The 18610-nt window shown below is 49.8% G+C and overlaps 2 protein-coding genes across 7 annotated transcripts in view; one reads left to right on the top strand and one right to left on the bottom strand.

Annotated features, from left to right (window-relative positions):
• Positions 1-117: 117 nt before the first annotated feature.
• On the bottom strand, positions 118-3487 carry LTAP1 (lipid transport auxiliary protein 1). The gene is made up of 7 exons (XM_088181124.1): positions 3269-3487; positions 2724-2825; positions 2417-2525; positions 2192-2245; positions 1751-1917; positions 1575-1633; positions 118-1186 (listed from the first exon to the last, which is right to left on the bottom strand). Exons 1-7 carry the CDS (start codon positions 3335-3337, stop codon positions 988-990), a joined length of 759 nt encoding a protein of 252 aa, XP_088037250.1. The 5' UTR covers positions 3338-3487; the 3' UTR covers positions 118-987.
• Positions 3471-18610, top strand: part of UBAP2L (ubiquitin associated protein 2 like) — a 31531-nt gene continuing 16391 nt past the window's right edge. The window contains exons 1-9 of one of the 6 annotated variants that reach the window (XM_088181114.1): positions 3471-3545; positions 7439-7568; positions 8146-8223; positions 9350-9460; positions 11902-12070; positions 12401-12496; positions 13206-13251; positions 13536-13648; positions 15219-15293. In XM_088181114.1, the coding sequence (XP_088037240.1) occupies positions 7479-7568; positions 8146-8223; positions 9350-9460; positions 11902-12070; positions 12401-12496; positions 13206-13251; positions 13536-13648; positions 15219-15293 (778 nt within the window). In that variant the 5' untranslated portion in view covers positions 3471-3545; positions 7439-7478. Of the gene's footprint in view, positions 3546-3764; positions 3784-7299; positions 7569-8145; positions 8224-9349; positions 9461-11901; positions 12071-12400; positions 12497-13205; positions 13252-13535; positions 13649-15218; positions 15294-18610 lie in introns of those variants that run through there. The other 5 variants (XM_088181115.1, XM_088181118.1, XM_088181113.1 and 2 more) reach the window with 5 other exon arrangements.

Below are 18610 nucleotides of genomic sequence, written 5' to 3'. Positions count from 1 at the left end.
ATCCTGGCTACCATTAATGGCATCCTGGTTACTTTGTAGCAGCTTCAGGAGGGATGAAGCCTGGGGATCGGGTAGAGATGGGGCGCTGCAGTCAGAGACCGGTGGCACACATCCTACTTGAGCTAAACTGTCATTTTATTAAACAGTAATTAAAAAGTGCCGCGGTCTGTACCCTCCACTCTGTGTTGCCCACGCCACAGTGATGGGTGAGCTGCCGGCGCTGTCCTCAGCCTGACAGAATGCAGACTCAAGGTGGGGGCCGTGAGCTTCCAGCCCCAGGAGCTCGGCAGACGCTGGCATGCGAGGCGCTGGTGAGAGTGGGAGCAAACACCCCCTTGGCAGAACAGATGGGACATTTAGCACTGCTTTGTCCACTCGATATGTCCCCCAATGCCCGGTTCCAGAAGAATGAGTAGAAACCTCAGCCTAAAGCAGTATCTTAGCCATGGTGCTAAGAACAGGCACCAAACTATTTCTACCCCATCCAGGCGCACAGGCGGGCTGGGCACAAAGGGCTGACAGCAGGAACAATGACGTCATGGGGAAAAGTGTTCACCCTTCAGAAAAAAACAGACAAGTGGCTCCAGTGCCCAAGACCCACACGCACAGGACGGACAAACAGTTCCCGCCAGCTGCCGCAGGGAAGGACGGGTAGAGGGGAGCGCTGGCTGGGATCCATGTCTTTATAAATAAGCTCAAGCTCATGAGTTTATTCACAGGGTCCAAGACAGTGCAGGACTCAAAGCCTGGAGTGTTATAAGCCTGTGGCAGAGAAGACCGTGGGGCTGATCCCCATGGGCTCAGCAGCTCCAGAATGGGCTCCTGGTGAGGGCCAAACTCCAGCAGTTGGAATGGAGCCCCCGCTGAGTGATGATCTCCAACGTGGTGTGAGGGGGAGATCTGAAAGTGTAGCTGGTTCCTCTCAGTGCTGCCTGCACTGCAGCCCAGACCCGCCCAGCATACCCACTGCACCAGGCCCCTGCAGGCTCACAGGGTGCTCTCCAGCGTGTTGTAGTTGTCCTTGAAACTCTTCAGCTCCAGGAAGTGTTTGGCACGTTTGCTCTTCTGGCTGGAAGGAAGGTAGGTGACCTGGATGGTGGTGGGGTTGGAGACTTCAGGGGACAGAGTGAGGTCTTTCACTGCTGACTGGTGCTGCCGCTGGCTGCTGCCGCCCCGGGCCTTGGTCCTGCGTGCAGAGAAGAGGCACCATCACTGCTGCTGCTGCCCCAAAGGAGCTGCTCAGCTGTGTATCTGTCTGTCTAACATAAAGCAAATCTGCTTTCGTGATGAACAGCACTCAGTGAGGTCTTGACATCTAAGGCCACTGGTTCTGTGCAGGTCCTTGACTCAAAGTGGTCGGGGATAAGCAGTAATGTCTACTGTGACCATAGAACAAACCCAAAACTGCAGTAACAGATGGACTGCAAGGAAGGAGTGAACCCAGAGGGACAGATGAGCACAGACAGCCCCTGTCTCAGATGATGGCTGTGCCCCAAAACTCATCTCTGTTCCCATCTTCCCACAAGCTGCTGGGGCCCAGGAACCCACCACTGCATCTGGGCAGCAGCACTTACATGTTTGCCAATTCGTTCAGAGCTTCCTCATACTTCAGATATTCCATTTTCCCAAAGACCTGGGTACAAACAGAAAAGACCATGGAACATCCAAGTTATGGTGTGACCTCAGTCCCAGCAGCAGGGCAGAGCACAGGAATGCCCCGTGAGGCCAGTAGTGCCCCAGCAGCACTCACCCCAGTGCCATAGCGGGCACTCTCATAGCCATCCAGCAAGGTGTCAATCAAGGCTTTGCGGATGCCTTTGAAGGAGGTGCTGGAATTCCGCAGTTCCAGCAAGTAGGCACAGAAGTTCTTTCCTATTAAGGACTTTGGGTACCGGGCCTCTGCTTGAAATGGGATTTCTGGAAAAAGACACAACAGCTGAAGCGCAGGTAAAAATGCTTGTGCTCATCCCTATGGTCAGGAATCACTGGCTGGATAAGTTCTGTCCATGCCCACTGCCTCCATTTGCCAACTGCCCCAGCACGTGAGGAGAGCCAACTGACAAGCCACCAACAGGAGAAGTCACTGCTACTTCCCAGTGAGCACCTGGAGCCTCCCCACGGGGCTGCTGGCACCCTCATTCAGGGTCTCTCTGTCCCCTTCTGCTTCCACTCTTGTCCTGGGCTCCCTTACCTGATGTCCTGATTGCATCCAGTGCCTTCATCCGGTACAGGTAGTTATAGCAGCCTAGTAAAGGGAAAGCACAAACTGAGATCTCTGCAAACCTTGGAGGGAAGTGGGGAAAGGGAAAACAGGAGTAGAGACACAATCGCATGTGACAGGACACCAACATGAGCAGTTAAAGGTGTGACTTGGTGCCAGGGGAACAAGAGCAGGATGGTACCTCTGCCACAGTACCTGGTGTCTCCAGCTGCAGGAGCCGGCCATCATCCTCTGCCAGCAGCCGTGGCTCATACTTGATGTCCTGCACCCTTGACAGTCGAATGTCAATCTCTTCCTTTAAATCCTGTACAGCAGGAAAAAATCATATACAGACCACTCACTTTGTTTGTGGGATCAAAGCATAAGAACAGGCCCTAGATAAACCACACCCTCACCATTGCCTATCACCACTCTGAGGCAGCAGCTCTGACGCTGGAGCAGCTCCTGCCTCTCCCTTCAGGTATAGATGGGCCCGTGGCCGTAGGGAATAGAGAAAACCCACCTTGGGTGCGTGCTGTCCCACAGGCACGTGGGGGCCACGGCGGGACTTCATGGCAAAGCGCATGATCTGGCGTTTCACGAAGATGAACAGCAGCACAAAGACCTGTCGAGCCACAGCGGGGTGGGGGTCAGGCATGCAGGGGGGCAGATCTCACAGCCAGCCTGTGCCCAGCCCTCTGGTTCCCGCTTCCCAGCCCCTCCAAGCCCGGTGAGCACAGAGAGCTGTTCAGCCCACTAAGAGCCCCCTGGACACTCAGGTCAGCCCCACACCCTCCCAATTTATACAGATGCTGCCACTCATATCCTCTCCCTGCCTCACCGACCCCAGGAGCCCTCCAGCCCAGCCCCAAGAGGGCCCCGAGTCCGACTCCGAGGGGCTCCGCAAAAGACAGGCCGGGACGTGTCTCACGGGAGCCTTATCGACTCCTCGGGCCCCGGCCCACGGGAGCTCCACGGACGCGCCGGGATCAGCCTCGCAGGGGCTGCGCGGACACTCCAGGCCGTACAGATACCCAGCCCTTGCCGCCCTGTCCCGCCGGCCCTCACCAGGCTGCCGTAAGCCATGACCAGCACCACGTTGACCCCCGAGAGCCAGTTGCTGCCGGCCCCCGCCATGCCCGGCCCGGCCCGGGGCCGCACAACATGGCGGCCACAAAGCCGCCCTGCGCCCACACCACGTGACCAGAGGAGCCCAACCACGTGATCCGTACGGGGCCGCCGCAGCGCCCCCGCGTACGTCACGTGTTCGGCGCGGGCAGCCCCGCCCCGCCCGGTCACGTGCTGGGGGCGGGGTCGGGGGAGTTGTCAGTGCGGGCGGACCCAGGTAAAGTTGGCGGCGGCGGCGGCGGTGGCTCCGGTACCGCGCGGCCCTCAAACCCGCCCCCACCGCCTCCCGCTGCCGTCCCCTACCTGCCCGGCCTCGCCGCCTCCCGCCTACCCGGCCCCTCTGCGTCCGGTGCTCTGGGGGCGGCTCTGAGTCCCGCCGCCGCCGCCGCTGGGCCCCGCGCGGCCTAGTGGGCCGGGCCGTAGCCGGGGGCTGGCGTAGCGCGCGGCCGCCGCAGGTGAGGCGGGCGGGCCGGTTGCGGGCGGGGGGGGGGAGGTGAAATGGCGGCCGCGGCCATGAGGGCGGAAGCGCCCGAACTCGCCCGCCTCTCCGTTGCGGGCCCGGCCTGGCGCCGCCGTGGGGGCTCCCGCCCGGCCCCGCCGGCGCCCTCCAGTTCGGTCTGGTCCGGTTCGTCGTCTCATTGTGTGCCGGGGACTGGGCCGCGGGGTCGGGCGGCTCCGACCCTGCCGCGCTCTCGGGGCCCGCCCGCCGCTGCCGGCGGTAACAATGGGAGCCGTGCTCCCGCCCTGCCGGGCTCCTTGCGGGCCGCCAGGCCCACTGCTGCCACCGCTCCTCGGTGGCGCCCCGGGGGCCGTGGTAGGGGTGGTTCCGCTGCCCACGTGAAATTCCCGGGCAGCAGCGGTTCGGGGGTCCTGAAGGAGCCCCGCCCCGCGAGTGCCGCCCTGCTCCACGTCCCTCCATCCCGGTGTGGAGGCTCTGCTTGCGCCCTCCGGTCCGGGCAAAGCGCTGCCCGTCGATACCAAGTCGGGGTCTCTGATGGCATATCCGGGAGCATTTCCGTAAAAGCTCATGCTTTGCGTATACGGAATGACTCTGTTTGTGGCCACCATGCCTTTCCTCTGGGGAAAAACTTCTCGCATTAATAATCCTCTTTTTGGGTCCTCGTTCTGCCCCATGCTGCAGGACAAGCTTTACCTTCTCTGGCCATTTCCTTTGGGGCTTTGAAGCTTTCTGCACACGTTAATTAAGCTTTGTTGGAATGGGATGAAAATACCATTTTTCTGTATTTAACACATCAGGGAAACTGAAACTGGGATGTGCCAGGGCGAGTGGCAGCCAGCAGGTCTGGCATTACCATGGGACCTACAGATCCTGTTTCTGAAACTGTAACTTACTTGACGTTTCTAATAAAATGAACAGTTTGTTACATTTTTGTATCCCCTCATTTTCTGGAGTCTCTGCACTTCACTTGTGTTGTTGAGACTCTCCTCTTTAGGCCTGGTGCGAAGGCAGTGGTATGGCCTGAGAAAGGGGGTGACAGCCAATGTCTCATTTGATGCAGTATTTTTGACCAGAGGATATTGTAACCTGTAACTGAAACTTCTTGTTTTCCCTAAGTTTCCTTTGTTTCCCTGTGCAGTGCTGCTGGCCTGAGGTGTGAGCGCTGCTCCATTTAGCACTAGTGCTCCAGTGTGGCCTGGTCACCACTCGCTTTGGCTGGAGCTGCTCTTTCACCTCTGGGTGCATGTGTGCAGGTTTGCTCTCTCAAGAGAAGAGGTGAAATGCTTTTGAGAGCAGCTTTGACATGGGAAACTTGTGTGCAGCTGTGGGGCCAGCGCAGGCATTGGGGTAGCTGTGTTCTGTGGCTCAATGCTGCCAGTGAGCTGATCTCAAGTTCTCCCATTGAGGAATAAGTTACCAGTAGCCAAGTCCTCTTTCCTCAAGGCTGTGGTGGGGTCTGTATGGGGACACCCCTTCACCTGATGGCCTCAGCAGAGTCAAGGCCTGGTTGAGGTTTCTATCGTAGATATTTTTCTTATGGGTTTTTTGCATATTGAAGGATAAATGCTTGTGTTACTGGTGGCAGTGATGCAGCTGGGCAGGGCAGAGCATGGCAGCTGCTGAACAGTGCCTGGGCACTGCACAAGGTTTGGGCTCAGTCTGCTGGATCTGCAGCCCAGGGAAGTTGCAGGTTGGGTTCCTGTGGATGCATGGAATCACTTCCCTCTGGGCCTATGGTTCTGCTGCCAGGTTGGTTTAATACAATAAATCGTGCGTGAAACTTGGAACTGGAAGAAAGCAAAAATAAATATATACCATGGGAACAGAGCCTGCACAGAGGGGCTGGCTGAGGATAGAAGGCTTTTTCTGCTCTGCCTTGGCAGAAGTGCAGGCTTGGTGCTCTTCCCCCATACCTCAGGGGCTTCTGGTAGCTGCATAGGTAGCTTGCATTGTTTCCTGATAAGGGACCTTGGCACTGTATAGCTGTAAAACTGAAGTGTGAAGTTGCCACGAGGCATGGCAGTGAAGGGGGGAATTTGGAGGTTCTGTGGAGTGCTTCAGGAGTAATAAACCTGCCTACAGAGAAAGGCCAGGCAGTGGTGGGAGCAGGTGTGGGGGGTATGTGTCTAGTGTAGAGGAAATGTTAGGGCCTCCCTGCTCTCAGGAGGGATTTCTCACTCAGTTGAGCACTTACAAACTTCAACAGGAGGTTCCCCAGCTTTTCCTGCACTATTTGCTAATGCTGCTTCTGAGCTTCCCTGCTTGGCACACCATGTTCTCCCTGTGCTGCCCTACTCGTGTACAGCAGTGTTTCAGATCAGATCCTGCATGTCTGGTTGTCTTGCTATGCTTTTCTCCCTGCTTCTGCACTCTCTTTGTGGCTCCTTCCCATGCCCCTTGTCTGCCTGGGGTGCAGCAGCAGGTCTCCTTAGCAGTTGCTTTGGGAGAAGGCTTTGCAGTAATGAAATGAACAAATGGAATACAAAAATGTGATTTCTATGACTATTGAATTTTCAGGGGGTCAGAAGTTGGGGGTCCTGACAAGTGTTGTGAGATGTCTTACATCTCACATCCTTCGTGCCTGGAGAGGGTAAAACCTCAGTGTTAATCCCTTTTCATCACCCCCTGCCCTGAGGCCCAATGATGCTAGAAAACTGCTTGCTTTGGACACTCAAACTCTTTGGGATTTTTTGCCTCAAGCAGTGTTATTTAACAGTGTCACTGACTGTTATTCCTTGTAGATATCTTGTTCACTCTTTTGGTATGTTTTTAATCAAGAATACTAAGAAAAACTTTGTTTTTCCAGTTTGAAGGAATAATTTAAATGAGCAAAAATAGGCACTTCTGCAAGGGCAGGTTTTCTTAAAACAAAAATTCCACAGACCTGTAGCACCACTTACTGCTGGAGCACTTTGCTTCCTCTGCCCTGCTTTAAAGGCAAGGAAGGAGAAGGGGAAGCAGCTAATGTGTCTGAGGCTCTGAGATGCTTTGTCTTCCAAGTTGCTTTGAAGCTTTTTTCAAGCCTATCTACTCCATTTGATGGCCACAGCCTCAGCTTGGGCTCGTGGCAGATCTGTGACCACTCACACCTTTGCCTCAAGTCCAGGGAATGGCTTCAAACTGAAGGAGGGTCAATCTAGATTACCTGGGAAAGAGGTTTTTTACTATGAGGATTAGGCTCTGGCACAGCTTGCCTAGAGAGGCTGTGGCTGCCTCACCTCTGGATGTGTCCAAGGCCAGATTGGATGGGGCTTGGAGTAACCTGGGCTGGTGGAAGATGTCCCTGCCCATGGCAGGGAGTAGAACTGGATGAGCTTCAAGGTCCCTTCCAACCCAAACCAGTCTGAGATTTTCCTTTGGCTCCTGGTGCCTGATTGCTCCCACGTGGATGCAGGTGGTATCCATTTGGAGCACTCTGCCATGGTATTCAGAGAGAAACCCTAAGAAGTACAAGTAGCAGTTTGGGGGGGGGGGGGGGGTATGTGGTGATGGCAGCCTGGCCCACTCTGGTTTTAGGGAATTGGTGGGGAGAGTGGGGATCTACAGCAGCCATTCTGGCTTTGTTGCCTTTGTGATTGTTCGGTCTTGGTACTGCCTTTTGTTTTTGGTATCTAACAGTCCGTTCTCTCTTCTCCCCTGACCCACCACAGAGTTCAACCTTGTAAATACTGTTATTTGTATATACTGTAAATGATGACATCGGTGGGCACTAACCGAGCCCGGGGGAGCTGGGAGCAGACACAGACACAGAGCCAGACGCAGCACAAGCAGCGGCCACAGGTAAGGGCAGTGTCCATAGAAACCAGGTAGCTTGTAGGTGGAGGCCTGGCACTCCTGTCTGCTCCAGTGCTAACGGCTGGGTTTGCCTCACAAACTCCCTTTGTGTCACAAGGTGCTGCTGCCAGAGCCAGGTTAATTGGGCAGCTGCTGACACTGGGGTTTCCATGTCTGTCTCCAATTGGGAGCTGCTGCTGAGATTTGGTTTTACTTCCATTTGTCCGTTCCTCACACACTTTAATGCACGCAAGTGGCTGAGAAGCCACCTGCAGTGGGTCTTGGTGGTCTGGTGGTAGTAAGGTCTGCTCCAAAACAGATGTGGTTTGGGTGGCTGCTGCTCATCTGGTGCCATGAGGCCATTCAACAGTATATCCCTTTCTTCCAGACTCCTTTTGATCCTTTTTCGTCTCACTTTCTCTCTGGAGTTTTCCTTCTCTTACCCTTGTTTGTGCCTTCTCTTTACTATACTGATTCCTTTCCAGAGTTTCCAGACAACTTGGCTTAGCAGAATGACCTTTGGAGGATGGTTTGGAAATGCACCATTCTGATGATGTGCTCTGTCTCTCTCTGATTTCTTTAGGCTACTGCAGAACAGATTCGACTTGCACAGATGATTTCAGACCACAACGATGCTGACTTTGAGGAGAAGGTGAAACAAGTGAGTGTGGAAAATGATGGTGAACTCTGACATGAAGGCGAGATCAGTTTTGGGAGTACTGCGAATGATGGGGGGTGTGGGAGGAACACACCTGGCTGTTCACTGTATTTCCTTGGACTGGCTTCATGAAGTTGTATCATAGCATGCTTTTGAGTCAGTAGGGATGTTCAAGGGCATCCAGTTCTGCCCCTGTGCTATGGTGATATTTTCTATTATCTTGAGTTGTTCCAAGCTTTGTCCAATCTGGCCTTGAACACTTCCAGGGATGGGGCAGCCACAGTTTCTCTGGGCAAGCTGTGCCAGGGTCTCACCACCCTCACAGGAAAGACTCTTCTCAATATCCTATATAACCCTGCCCTCTGGCAATGGGAAGCCATTCCCCTGTGCTGTCACTCCAGGCCCTTGCCCAAAGTCCCTTTCCAGCTCTCTCAGAGCCCCTTTAGGCCCTGGAAGGGACTCTGAGGTCTCCCTGGAGCTTTTACTTCTGCAGGCTCAGCACCCCCAGCCTGCCTCCAGAGCCCTCGGGTCATCCCTGTGGCCTCCTCTGGACTTGCTTCAGCAGCTCCTTGTCCTTCCTGTGCTGGGCTCCCAGAGCTGGAGGCAGCTGTGTAGGGGGGTCTCAGCAGAGCAAAGGGGCAGAATTCCCTCCTTCACGTGCTTCCCACACTGCTGTGGATGGGCCTAGGGCAGTGTTGGCTTTCTGGGCTCCCAGTGCACGTGGCCAGGTCATGTTACCTCACACCCCGAAGTCTTTCTCAGGGCTGCTCTCTCCATTCTCCCCCAGCCCGTTTGTGTTTGGTGTTGCCTTGATGCAGGGGCAGCAACTTTTTTCTTGCTGAAATTTTAGTTTGTTTCTACAGTAACAGTGTTATCCTGAGAAAAGGAAGTTGTAGCGAAAGGAGGGTCATAGTGAAACAATGGTAACGCAAAAATTCAAACCCTCAGTCCCTTCTTGTTGAGAAACATAGTTAAGCTGAGAAGGCTGGAGAGACTCCCTAGCTCTTCAGTTTTTTGTTGAAGGGTTTTTGGTTTGGGATTCAACTCACTTTTGCCCTGAGAGACCCATAGAGATTTTGGTACCATCTTGATTTGGAACATACTGACCATGGTGGTGTCTTCTCTACAGCTGATTGACATCACAGGCAAGAACCAGGATGAGTGTGTGATTGCTCTGCATGACTGCAACGGAGATGTCAACAGAGCCATCAACGTGCTGCTGGAGGGCAATCCGGACACGGTAGGATTAGATCCTGTAAATCTGGTGAGGCCTAGTTCAGTGTAAGTGCATATTTGGAGGTGAGGCATCCAGTAGTGTCAAGATAAGGAGTGCCACTATGACTGACTAGCTCCACAGGAGCATGCACAGTGTGACTGTGACCTGACTGCTGAACACTGCTCTCTGTGGGCTTGCACAGGCCATGAGAATGGCCCTAGGCTTGAAGAAATAGAGGAGAAAATGCCATAAGTAATTTTTTCCTATTACTTTTGAATCTAAGCAGTTCAGCAATAGTACTGTGGCATCTGCATGTGCTTTCACATCAGTGAGTGTGAAGGAACTTACCTTTCCCCATCAGGGCTGAGTATTGAAAGGCAGGTGTGTGTCAGCTGTGGTTCCTTTCTGTCAGAGCCTTGTGGTTTTTGTGTCTCTGGCCCTAAAGATTCATTTCTCAGTGATACACTGACTGGCTTCTGTGCTGCTGCCTGTGCCATGGTTTTGAGGGCTTTTTTGTTGTTTGTTCTTGTGGAGTTGGCCTTGGCTGCTCTTTCTCATGCAGATGCTTGTCTCAGGCAAGCTGTGGTCAGCCCCAAGAACAAGAACAAGAGCTTAGGAGGAACCTTCCACCTGCATGCAGGGTGTCATTTCTTTTGTGACAAAGACAGCAGACATGCAAGTACTGTTGCAGCCCAATAAAAGCCTACAAATGTGAGTTCCTTCCAAACCACTGCTGATATCGCATGTCCTCCTGGCACTCCTGTTTGGGTGGAGCCAACTCAACTCTGAGTTGAGAGTCTAAATATAATTTTAGAATATTATACTTTAGCTCATTTTTTTTTTGCTTGTGATAAGCCCTGGGGGTATGTGGATGAGCTGGATACCTCAGACTATGTTTTGTGTACTGCAGCTGCTCCCCAGCGTCTGATTCTCTTCTTGCTTTGGTTTCAGAAAAGTTCTGTACAACACATGTATACTTTCCTCCTTGTCTTTAGAAAGCTCTTTCCATTGACAGCTGAATAAAATAGCTTTTGGAAAATCGTTTTAGAAAAGGGAATGATAGGAATGTACATGGCTGAGGCACAGCTCTGCCACAACTGTATTCCCCTCCACATCTCTTCTAATCAGTGACTTCTAGTTAGAGAACAAACCCCTGCTATCACAGCAATTTAATTGCCTGGAGAAACACATTGCTCGTGAGAGTAGCATCCAGGACAGTGTGCAGCACTTGGTGCTGTGTAGCACCACCTCCTTTTTTGGATGGGCAGCACGAGGCCCTGCAGGGCAGGGCCATGGAGAGGCAGGCAGGGAGCTGGCAAGAGGAAGTGCTGGGCTGCCACTGATCCAGCCTGGTGGTCTTGCAGTCACAGCATCACTGAGCACAGGCAGTCCCTGCACTGCCGTTGGTCAAATGCCTTGGAGCTGATCCTGGCCTGGATCCAGTTTTTGCAGAAAAGAGATTTTCTTATAGGAAGCAGACCTGTTAATTACTTGGGTGCTCTGGTGCTGAAGACAGCTTACCTGCTTGAGCTAGTGGTAATGTACTGTAATGTACTGTATTTCAAACAGTAAAGGAGCAGGTATGAGCTTACCATTAGATTAGATTTGGTTAAAAAAAATTACTTGAAAGATGTTTACTTTGAATACTGTAATTTTGAAGTTTATTTCTGAGCCAGATACCTATGGAGAAAGACTTTGGAAGCCTTGGCTTTGAAGGCAGTTTATGCCACTACGTTGTTGGGTTTTTTGTCACTGTCCCTGCATGCTGCCATTCAAACCCAGCTGTCTGTCAGTTGTGTTTTCAGGTGATTGGCAATGACTTAAGACTATTTTTTAATTGTTCTAACAGTGTGCTGCATCAGTTTAAGGATGATACCACTGCAACTATCAGAAAATACATGGGTGCAGACCCACAGCAGTGAGCTGTAGGCAGACTTAACATTTTGCAGTTGAACTTGCCTGTTGGTTAAATTCTGTGATGCTTTTCTCCATCTGAGATGATACTTCGAAGAAAGGTTTTGTTAATAACTTTGCATCTGCAGAAAGAACTTACCCCAAATGTTGACTGCAGATCACTATGAAACTTTTACCTGGGTTATTCTGAGAGCTCCTGGTGACCTGTATGAAATGGCAGGCTTTTTTTCCCCTAAGCAAGGTAAATTTATCCATGCTTTGAATTCTGGGAGTATCATGCCCTCTCTATTGAAGAATTTTAGTAGATCTTTGCAGAAATAGAATAACTCATCTCCTATTACCTCAAACTGCATGCCAGTCAGCTGTAAGAGATCTTGGCTTGAAGGAAGATATGCTGTATGTAGACTGATAGTTTCCTTAAAAAATTGATCTGGAAACCATTTTTGTGGAGACCCCTGTTACATTCTCTGCAGCATGTTTGAATCTTTGTGTATTTACACCTTTTATTGATCTAACCATGATTAATTTCTTTCCCCTCTGCAAACCTTCAGCATTCCTGGGAAATGGTTGGGAAGAAGAAAGGTGTCTCAGGACAGAAGGAGAGTGGACAGACAGAAGCCAGTGAAGAAAGCAAAGAGAACCGTGAGCGGGAGCGGGATTTCAGCAGGCGACGTGGCGGGCTGCCGAGGCGAGGGCGAGGTGCCACCCGTGGAAGAGAGTGTATGGAGTGCCCTTTAATAACCCCCAAAACCCTCACACTGAAGCACTCTGTGCTGTATAACAGCTGTCAGTAGAGCTTTTTGGGCAGACATATCTGTGAGGAAAACCACCCATTGTGCATGTGTGGATCTGTGTAATGCTCCCCTGTCTGAGATGATTTTTTTTCTGTAATCCTCTCACTTACCATCGGTTTAAATCGAAAGTTCAGGGAGCATGCGGTGATGTGGTCCCCCACACAGCCACTTCATTTTGGGGTTTGAGATGTGGTCCAGTATCCCTACTAAAGGAGGATGAGTCTTGAAATTGTCTTTGCATTGTTCTGTCTTTCAGTTCGGGGCCAGGAGAATGGACTGGATGGTGGTAAGAGTGGAGGATCTTCTGGAAGAGGCACGGAAAGAGGGAGGCGGGGACGTGGCCGAGGCCGAGGTACACACGGGATGTGAAGTCCCCAGGGGGTGGGAGGAGAAAAATTACAGAAGTGTATCTATCTCCCATGAGGTTCCAAAACCTCTTTTATGGGAGGAATTGCCAAACTAAAAAGATACACTTGATTTTTCTGTTCTTGTGCTTACTTTTAGTGCCTGCATATTGCTTTCCCATCTTAGAGATGCTAACACCTAATTTTTGCATCATATCTATGGAGTTAGAAAGGGAATGTGCTTTATTACAGAGGTGGGAAGTCAAAAAACTCAAGGTTGACTATTTTAGCAGGTGGGCCAATGGCTTATTAGCAGCAGCACCTGCATCCTCATCATTCTTGCACATGTATCTGAGCACCACCACTGGCTTGGACTTTAAATACTTGAGGCAGAAATTAATTTTACCCCCAAATCTGCTGCTTAGGATTTGTTGCTGAGGTCACATACTGCAGAAATCAGAACCTGGGGTCCAGTACTTATGGTTTGTGCCAGCTGGAAACCTCACCTGAGCCTGGAATGATGCATTGCTAATCATGCTGCCAGCCAGCTGAGGTCACTCCTATACATCGAAATATGTTGCTGGCAATCCCATCAACCTAGGAAGATCCTCTCCACTTTCGTATTCTGGACATCAGAACTCTGTATGTTGTTCAAGTGTTTCTTTTCCCAGTGTTGTAGAACCAAGGGACAGCAGTGCATGTGTGTGTGTTTCACAGGTGGCTCTGGACGGCGAGGGGGAAGATTTTCTGCCCAAGGCATGGGGTAAGTTTCACTGACAAAAACCATAGCAAAAATAAAAGTCTGTGCATGTACTGTTTGCGTCAAGTAATTTCTGTTCCCATTTTCGACTTTTTTGTTTGGTTTTTTTTTGTTGTTAATAAGGCCCAGACTGTATCATGGTAACTTAAATTTGGGACGGCTGGTGTAGCTGAAGCATCTCTGTGCTGAGGGAACTGCCTTGTGATATGTGTTATGGCCAGAATAAAATCAATTGCTTTCCAAATGCTTTGGCAGAGTGAACATTTCCATCCTTGTATTTCTTACAGAACTTTTAACCCAGCTGACTATGCTGAGCCGGCCAGCACGGATGAGAATTACGGGAATAGCAACAACAACACGTGGAACAACACTGGGAGCTTTGAGCCGGATGATGGCACAAGTTAGTGTCTTCACATGTGTGTGTGCTGGTTTGGATTGAGTGTGAGTGGATTTTGATCCATCCAGTTGCCATGAGGACATTCAAGGCAGGTCTTAGGCTTAGGGATGAAGGAACAGGTTGCTGGTTCAGAGATGGATTTCAGTGACCCTGATACTTTTCACCCCTTTGCACATTAGGAAAGGGATCTGGATGATTGCTCTGGAGTGAGCTTGTGGGCGCTGTTGCCTGACAGAGGCACAGGAATGCTCATCTCTATTTGTCTTCCTGTAGAAACCATGCTACTGCTTGAAAAGGTGTTTTTTATAAACTGTGATGTGATAAGCAGATCCAAGATCTCCCAGTGTTTGGTGCATCCTCCAGAGAATTGCTCAAAGTCAGATGTATTGCTCTTCAGTTTGATACTGGGAACATTCTTTCTTTCATGGTCATCTTGCTCAAACCATGGTGGGATAGGACCTCATTAAAGAAACGAGCTGAAAGCAATTCTGCTTCCTTCCATACCTGAAGCAAACATGTTTACTGGGTGATTCTGAACACCCAACTGCCTCTGCACGTTTTCCTGCATTGGAAAACTGATGCTCTGGGTTTTGTTTCACATATGCACAATATTGACACACAAGTGAACTCAGATTTTGCAGTGTGAGAATGGGACAGTCACAGTCGTTGACTGTAAGTAGCCAGGGATGGGCAGGGCCAGGCAGGGCTCATTGGTAGTTTTGTTGTCTTTTTTTATGGAGCAGTCTTGGACCACTGCAAAGTAAAACTATTTTTTCACAATTACTGAGTATTTAAGTAAATACCACATCTTGGGTATAAGAAGCATCCACACCTGTGTTAATAGTGCTTTAGGCCACTTCCATACTTATGGTTTTGCTGAAAAACTGATAGGTTTGGAAAGAGAATTAAAAGTCCCATTAACTGGGATACCTATCACTACACAGTTTTGGTGAGTCGGGGAGAGGACTGAGGATGGATTGTTTGTGTTTTCATGGGGTTTTTTTGGTTCATTTTTTTTTTCCTTCAGAAAACAGCTGTTGTGGGAAGAGGGTGTTTTTGTGAAACACCAGCAGACAGGGTGATCATCTCCTTGGCAGTTGAAAAGGGGCTTTAAATACCAGAGGGAGTAGAGTGGGGTGTTGTGTTTGGGGCAGTGGGTGTGCTTGCCTCAGAAAAAGGATGGGAGTGGACAAGCTCTGTGTGCTGGAAGTTTAACTGTCTAGTGGGAACAGACTTCTGTGTGAATGGTTTTCTTTTTCCTGTGTTGGTGTTTTGTGGAATTGTGGAATGAAGTGGGTTAGAGTGTGGTTAAGGGGAAGGGAAGATTTTTTCTGATAAACAACTCAGATTTACTCTGTAGTACTACAACACAGCTGTGAAGTTTATTGTGCAACACCACTGGTCACCTGTGTTGTGTGTGGTTGATTTGTTTCCAATTTAGTAGCCACAGGCATCTCTTTAAATTAATAATATCCACAGGTACAATGTGACTGGTGTACATGGGGGCAGTGAAACTCAGCTACACAAATCAAAATTTCACCGTTTGTCTTTCTTTTCTTTTTTTTTGTTTCAGGACTTGATTTCATTGGGGGTGAGGGGTCAAATTATCCCCGAAAATTTGACACTGCTCCTGGTACGATACATCCAGGTGCACTAACTGCCCCGGATACCTTTACTTTATAGCTTTTTTTAAAAAAAATCTGAAATATCTGTGGATATGTCATTCTTCTCTCTTTTAATTTGTTAATTTTAATTATTATTTGACATTTGTTCTGACTGTGCTTTTACTAACGCTGACACCTTGAATGTAAATTGGGAGAGGCTAACAGCAATTCCTGTGGACTGTGCAAATTTTAACTTCAGCCATTGCTTCTCGATGCCCAAAGTAGCTCTGTGTCCACAGCACTGGTGACAGAGCATCCCACCCGAGGGCAGGAAGTGTGAGGCAGCTCAGTCACATTCCCTTTGTCTCACAACCCAAAAGCTGTGACTTGCTGTTGTCCCTGTGCCATTCCTGCTGTTCCTGCTTAGGGTCACACCACTGCTGCAAGGGCAGCTGGTCTGGCTGAGCTCTCTTTGCTTTGCCTCTCCTTATGGCTGCTGCTGGGTGGGCAGTGCCCATGGCTGCTCCAGCATGCTCAGGCTGCCTGGCTGCTCCTCTTCATTTCCCTGCAGTTGAAGATGATGATGGATTTTGAGATGACAGGGATGCTTGGCAAAGCTGCTCTGTGCCTGGCTACTTTATTTCCTGCTCTTATCCTGTTTTCCTTATGAGGCCAAGAGATGTCCATGAGATGATGCAGTTTACCTTGTCTCTGTAGAATTCTGTTGGTGTCCATAATAAGGCCAACATCCTGTTTGACTGTCTCTTCCATTTAACCTGAGGTTTTGAAATTGAGGCTAAGGGACCTTCCAGAAGAACTTGCCACTTGACTCTTGAAGGTCAGGGCAGGAGGAGAAGTGTTGAGACTGAGGAGTGTCTTGTGCAAGGGCCCAAAAGCAGGCAGACATACATGGAGTGCTTCTGCTGTGTTGGAGCATTTCCTGGTTCTCACCTCAGGGTTAATTTTTAACTTCCACAGGCAACACAGGGCCATCTGCTCCAGCACTGCCATTGTGATTTTGCTGCCCTTTGGCTTTGTTTGGATTAACATTCCTTCGAGGTGCAGAGCGGGGGGCCTTTGGGTCTGTTGCCTTCCTAGTGCAGGGTGCCAGGGATCCAGTCTTTGAGAGACAGCAGGCTGTCTGCTGGCTGTGGGAGGAGCAAGTTGGGTAATTATCTCCCAGTTTAAAATGAAGAGAGTGTGTATTTTGGGAGGGATTTGAAAAACTTGGGGACACAATAAGATTTTTTTTTTTTTTCCTTCACCACATTCATATTTGCACATGTTGTTGGCTAAATTTTAATTTTCCCTCTTTTTCTTGGTTTGAGAAGCTTAAAGGCCAGCAGCTTTTTGAAGGGTTTTCTGAAAGCAGAGAGGAAGGCTTGCTGTTCAGAAGACCACCCTTCTGAAATGGTGCTAGAAGGCTCAGGGTACTGCTTGTATTACAGCTCTCCCCTTCAGTAGAGCTTGATGGAGAGTGATACAGTTGGTTTCTTTAAGAAACCTTCCTATGCTGTGCTAGCTGGGAGCTTTCTGGAGTGTTCCTGCTGAATACCCAGTTATACATCACAGGTCTTTGATTCTCCATCTGCCCCTTTGTGTGTGGGGAGCTGGAGCCATGCTGAGTCAGTGTCTGGTATTTCAGGAATAGACTTGTTGGGAAAGCCCTGTCAATGGCTCTTCTTCATCTGCAGGGTTTCCTTTTGCTTTTAGTGCTGCTTTTCTTTTCTCCTTATTTTCCCCAAACAAACAAGATTTAAGAGCCCATGCTCTTAAATGCTATGTTCCTGCATGCACAAACTCTTCTTGGGGCAACTCACTCTGTCTTCCTGCTCTCTGGGCCAGCTGCAGGTACATCCAGTTCCCACTTCACCTCTTGGGTAAGGCTTGGGCTAGAATGATCGTTCAGATCCATGAAAATTTGGGAAGTAGCCTTCCTGCTGCTGCTGTGAGGGCACCAAAAATCTAAGGATTGTGGGAATTTAGGTTTCTAAACTGCATATGTGTTTTGCATTGAATGTTTTGATGGTTCTGGCTGTGGAGGAAGGGGTAGTGTGCCTTAAGACTCCTGGCACTCTGGCAAGTGTTGTATTAATACCTGTATTTCAAACTCGAATATATAAAAAAGTAAATCCTAGGAGACTTCTTGAATTGGCTCAACTCATCAAGCAAGACAAAAAAGCAATGAAAAAAGCATAATTCACTGATACTTATTTCATGCACTAGATCCCTCAAGTGTAGACAAGTGGTTGTTTAAATATACAAGTGAAGTCTATATGGGGAGATCTGTGTCCTGCAGAAGATGTCAGAATGTTCTCCTTCCCTACATGCTTTGATTTATGCTGTAAAAGGGCTGATACCAACTTGTTCCATCCAGTAGGTGTCTTCAGGATTAACCCTGTTGGTGCTCTCAGATTTTCTTGATCTGATTTGTGTGGACTGAAGACAAGCTGGACAAAATGGGACTGGCTTTACGCTCTGAAGTTTTTGGGGATGTGAAAGCTCTTGCTCTCTTCCCGAACCAAATTTTAGTTGTTAAATAGAGTCTGTAACTGCTACATAATATTCAAAGTACAGAGATTAAACTGTGATGGAAGTGAGGATTGGAACAAGTTGAAAAGGCAGCCAGGCAAATCCCTTATTTTCTGGTAAATTTTTGCTTGTCTAAATTGTACTGTGTTAGATTGCAGCTGAGGTTTCCTGCTTTTCTCCCTGGTACTTCAAGCTGCACACTTTGAGCATATCTCTGAAACCGGCCACAGAAAATGCAGGAATTGCTTAGTCCCATAAATTTTCTTTTGTGAATCCCATTTGCCTGAGCGCAGCAGGTTCTAGAGCACTGAGGTTTCAAGACTTTTTTTTTTTTTTTGGTGGGGTGGAAGATGAATCATGGCAATGGCTCAGTTATCCTTAAGTTTTATAGAAACTTGAGGTTTACCTGGATGGTGAGATCCTGTTCCAGAGCTGGCAGGAAGCCCATGAGAGAGGTGCTCTGTCCGAGCTGCTGGGGTAACACTGGCTGCTTGCAGGTGCACAAACCTACAGCTACTGCAGAACAAGGGAGAGCCAGGAAAATGGCACAAGGAGGCTGGGGATGATGTTGGAGCTTCGTTGTAGAGCTCAGCTCCCCTTTTGGGTGTTGGGAGGGTGTGCACTGCCCCATCTGCCAACCTGGCAGTCCCTCTTTTTTCATCCCAGCCTGTGCCACCAAGGCAGAGGTGATCCCATCACGGTGCCTTGACCATAAAGTGTGGGTTGATATTGACTGCTTTAACTTGTCTGATTGGCAAATAGAAATCCTCCTGGCTGCCTGCAAAGCTCCCCAGTGCTCCCCCAGCTGTTGGAGGTAGAGCTTTGATGC

Source organism: Sturnus vulgaris, chromosome 31, assembly GCF_052056855.1.
Source record: "Sturnus vulgaris isolate bStuVul1 chromosome 31, bStuVul1.hap1, whole genome shotgun sequence".
NCBI lineage: Eukaryota > Metazoa > Chordata > Aves > Passeriformes > Sturnidae > Sturnus > Sturnus vulgaris.
This window is presented reverse-complemented; position numbering and strand designations above follow the sequence as displayed.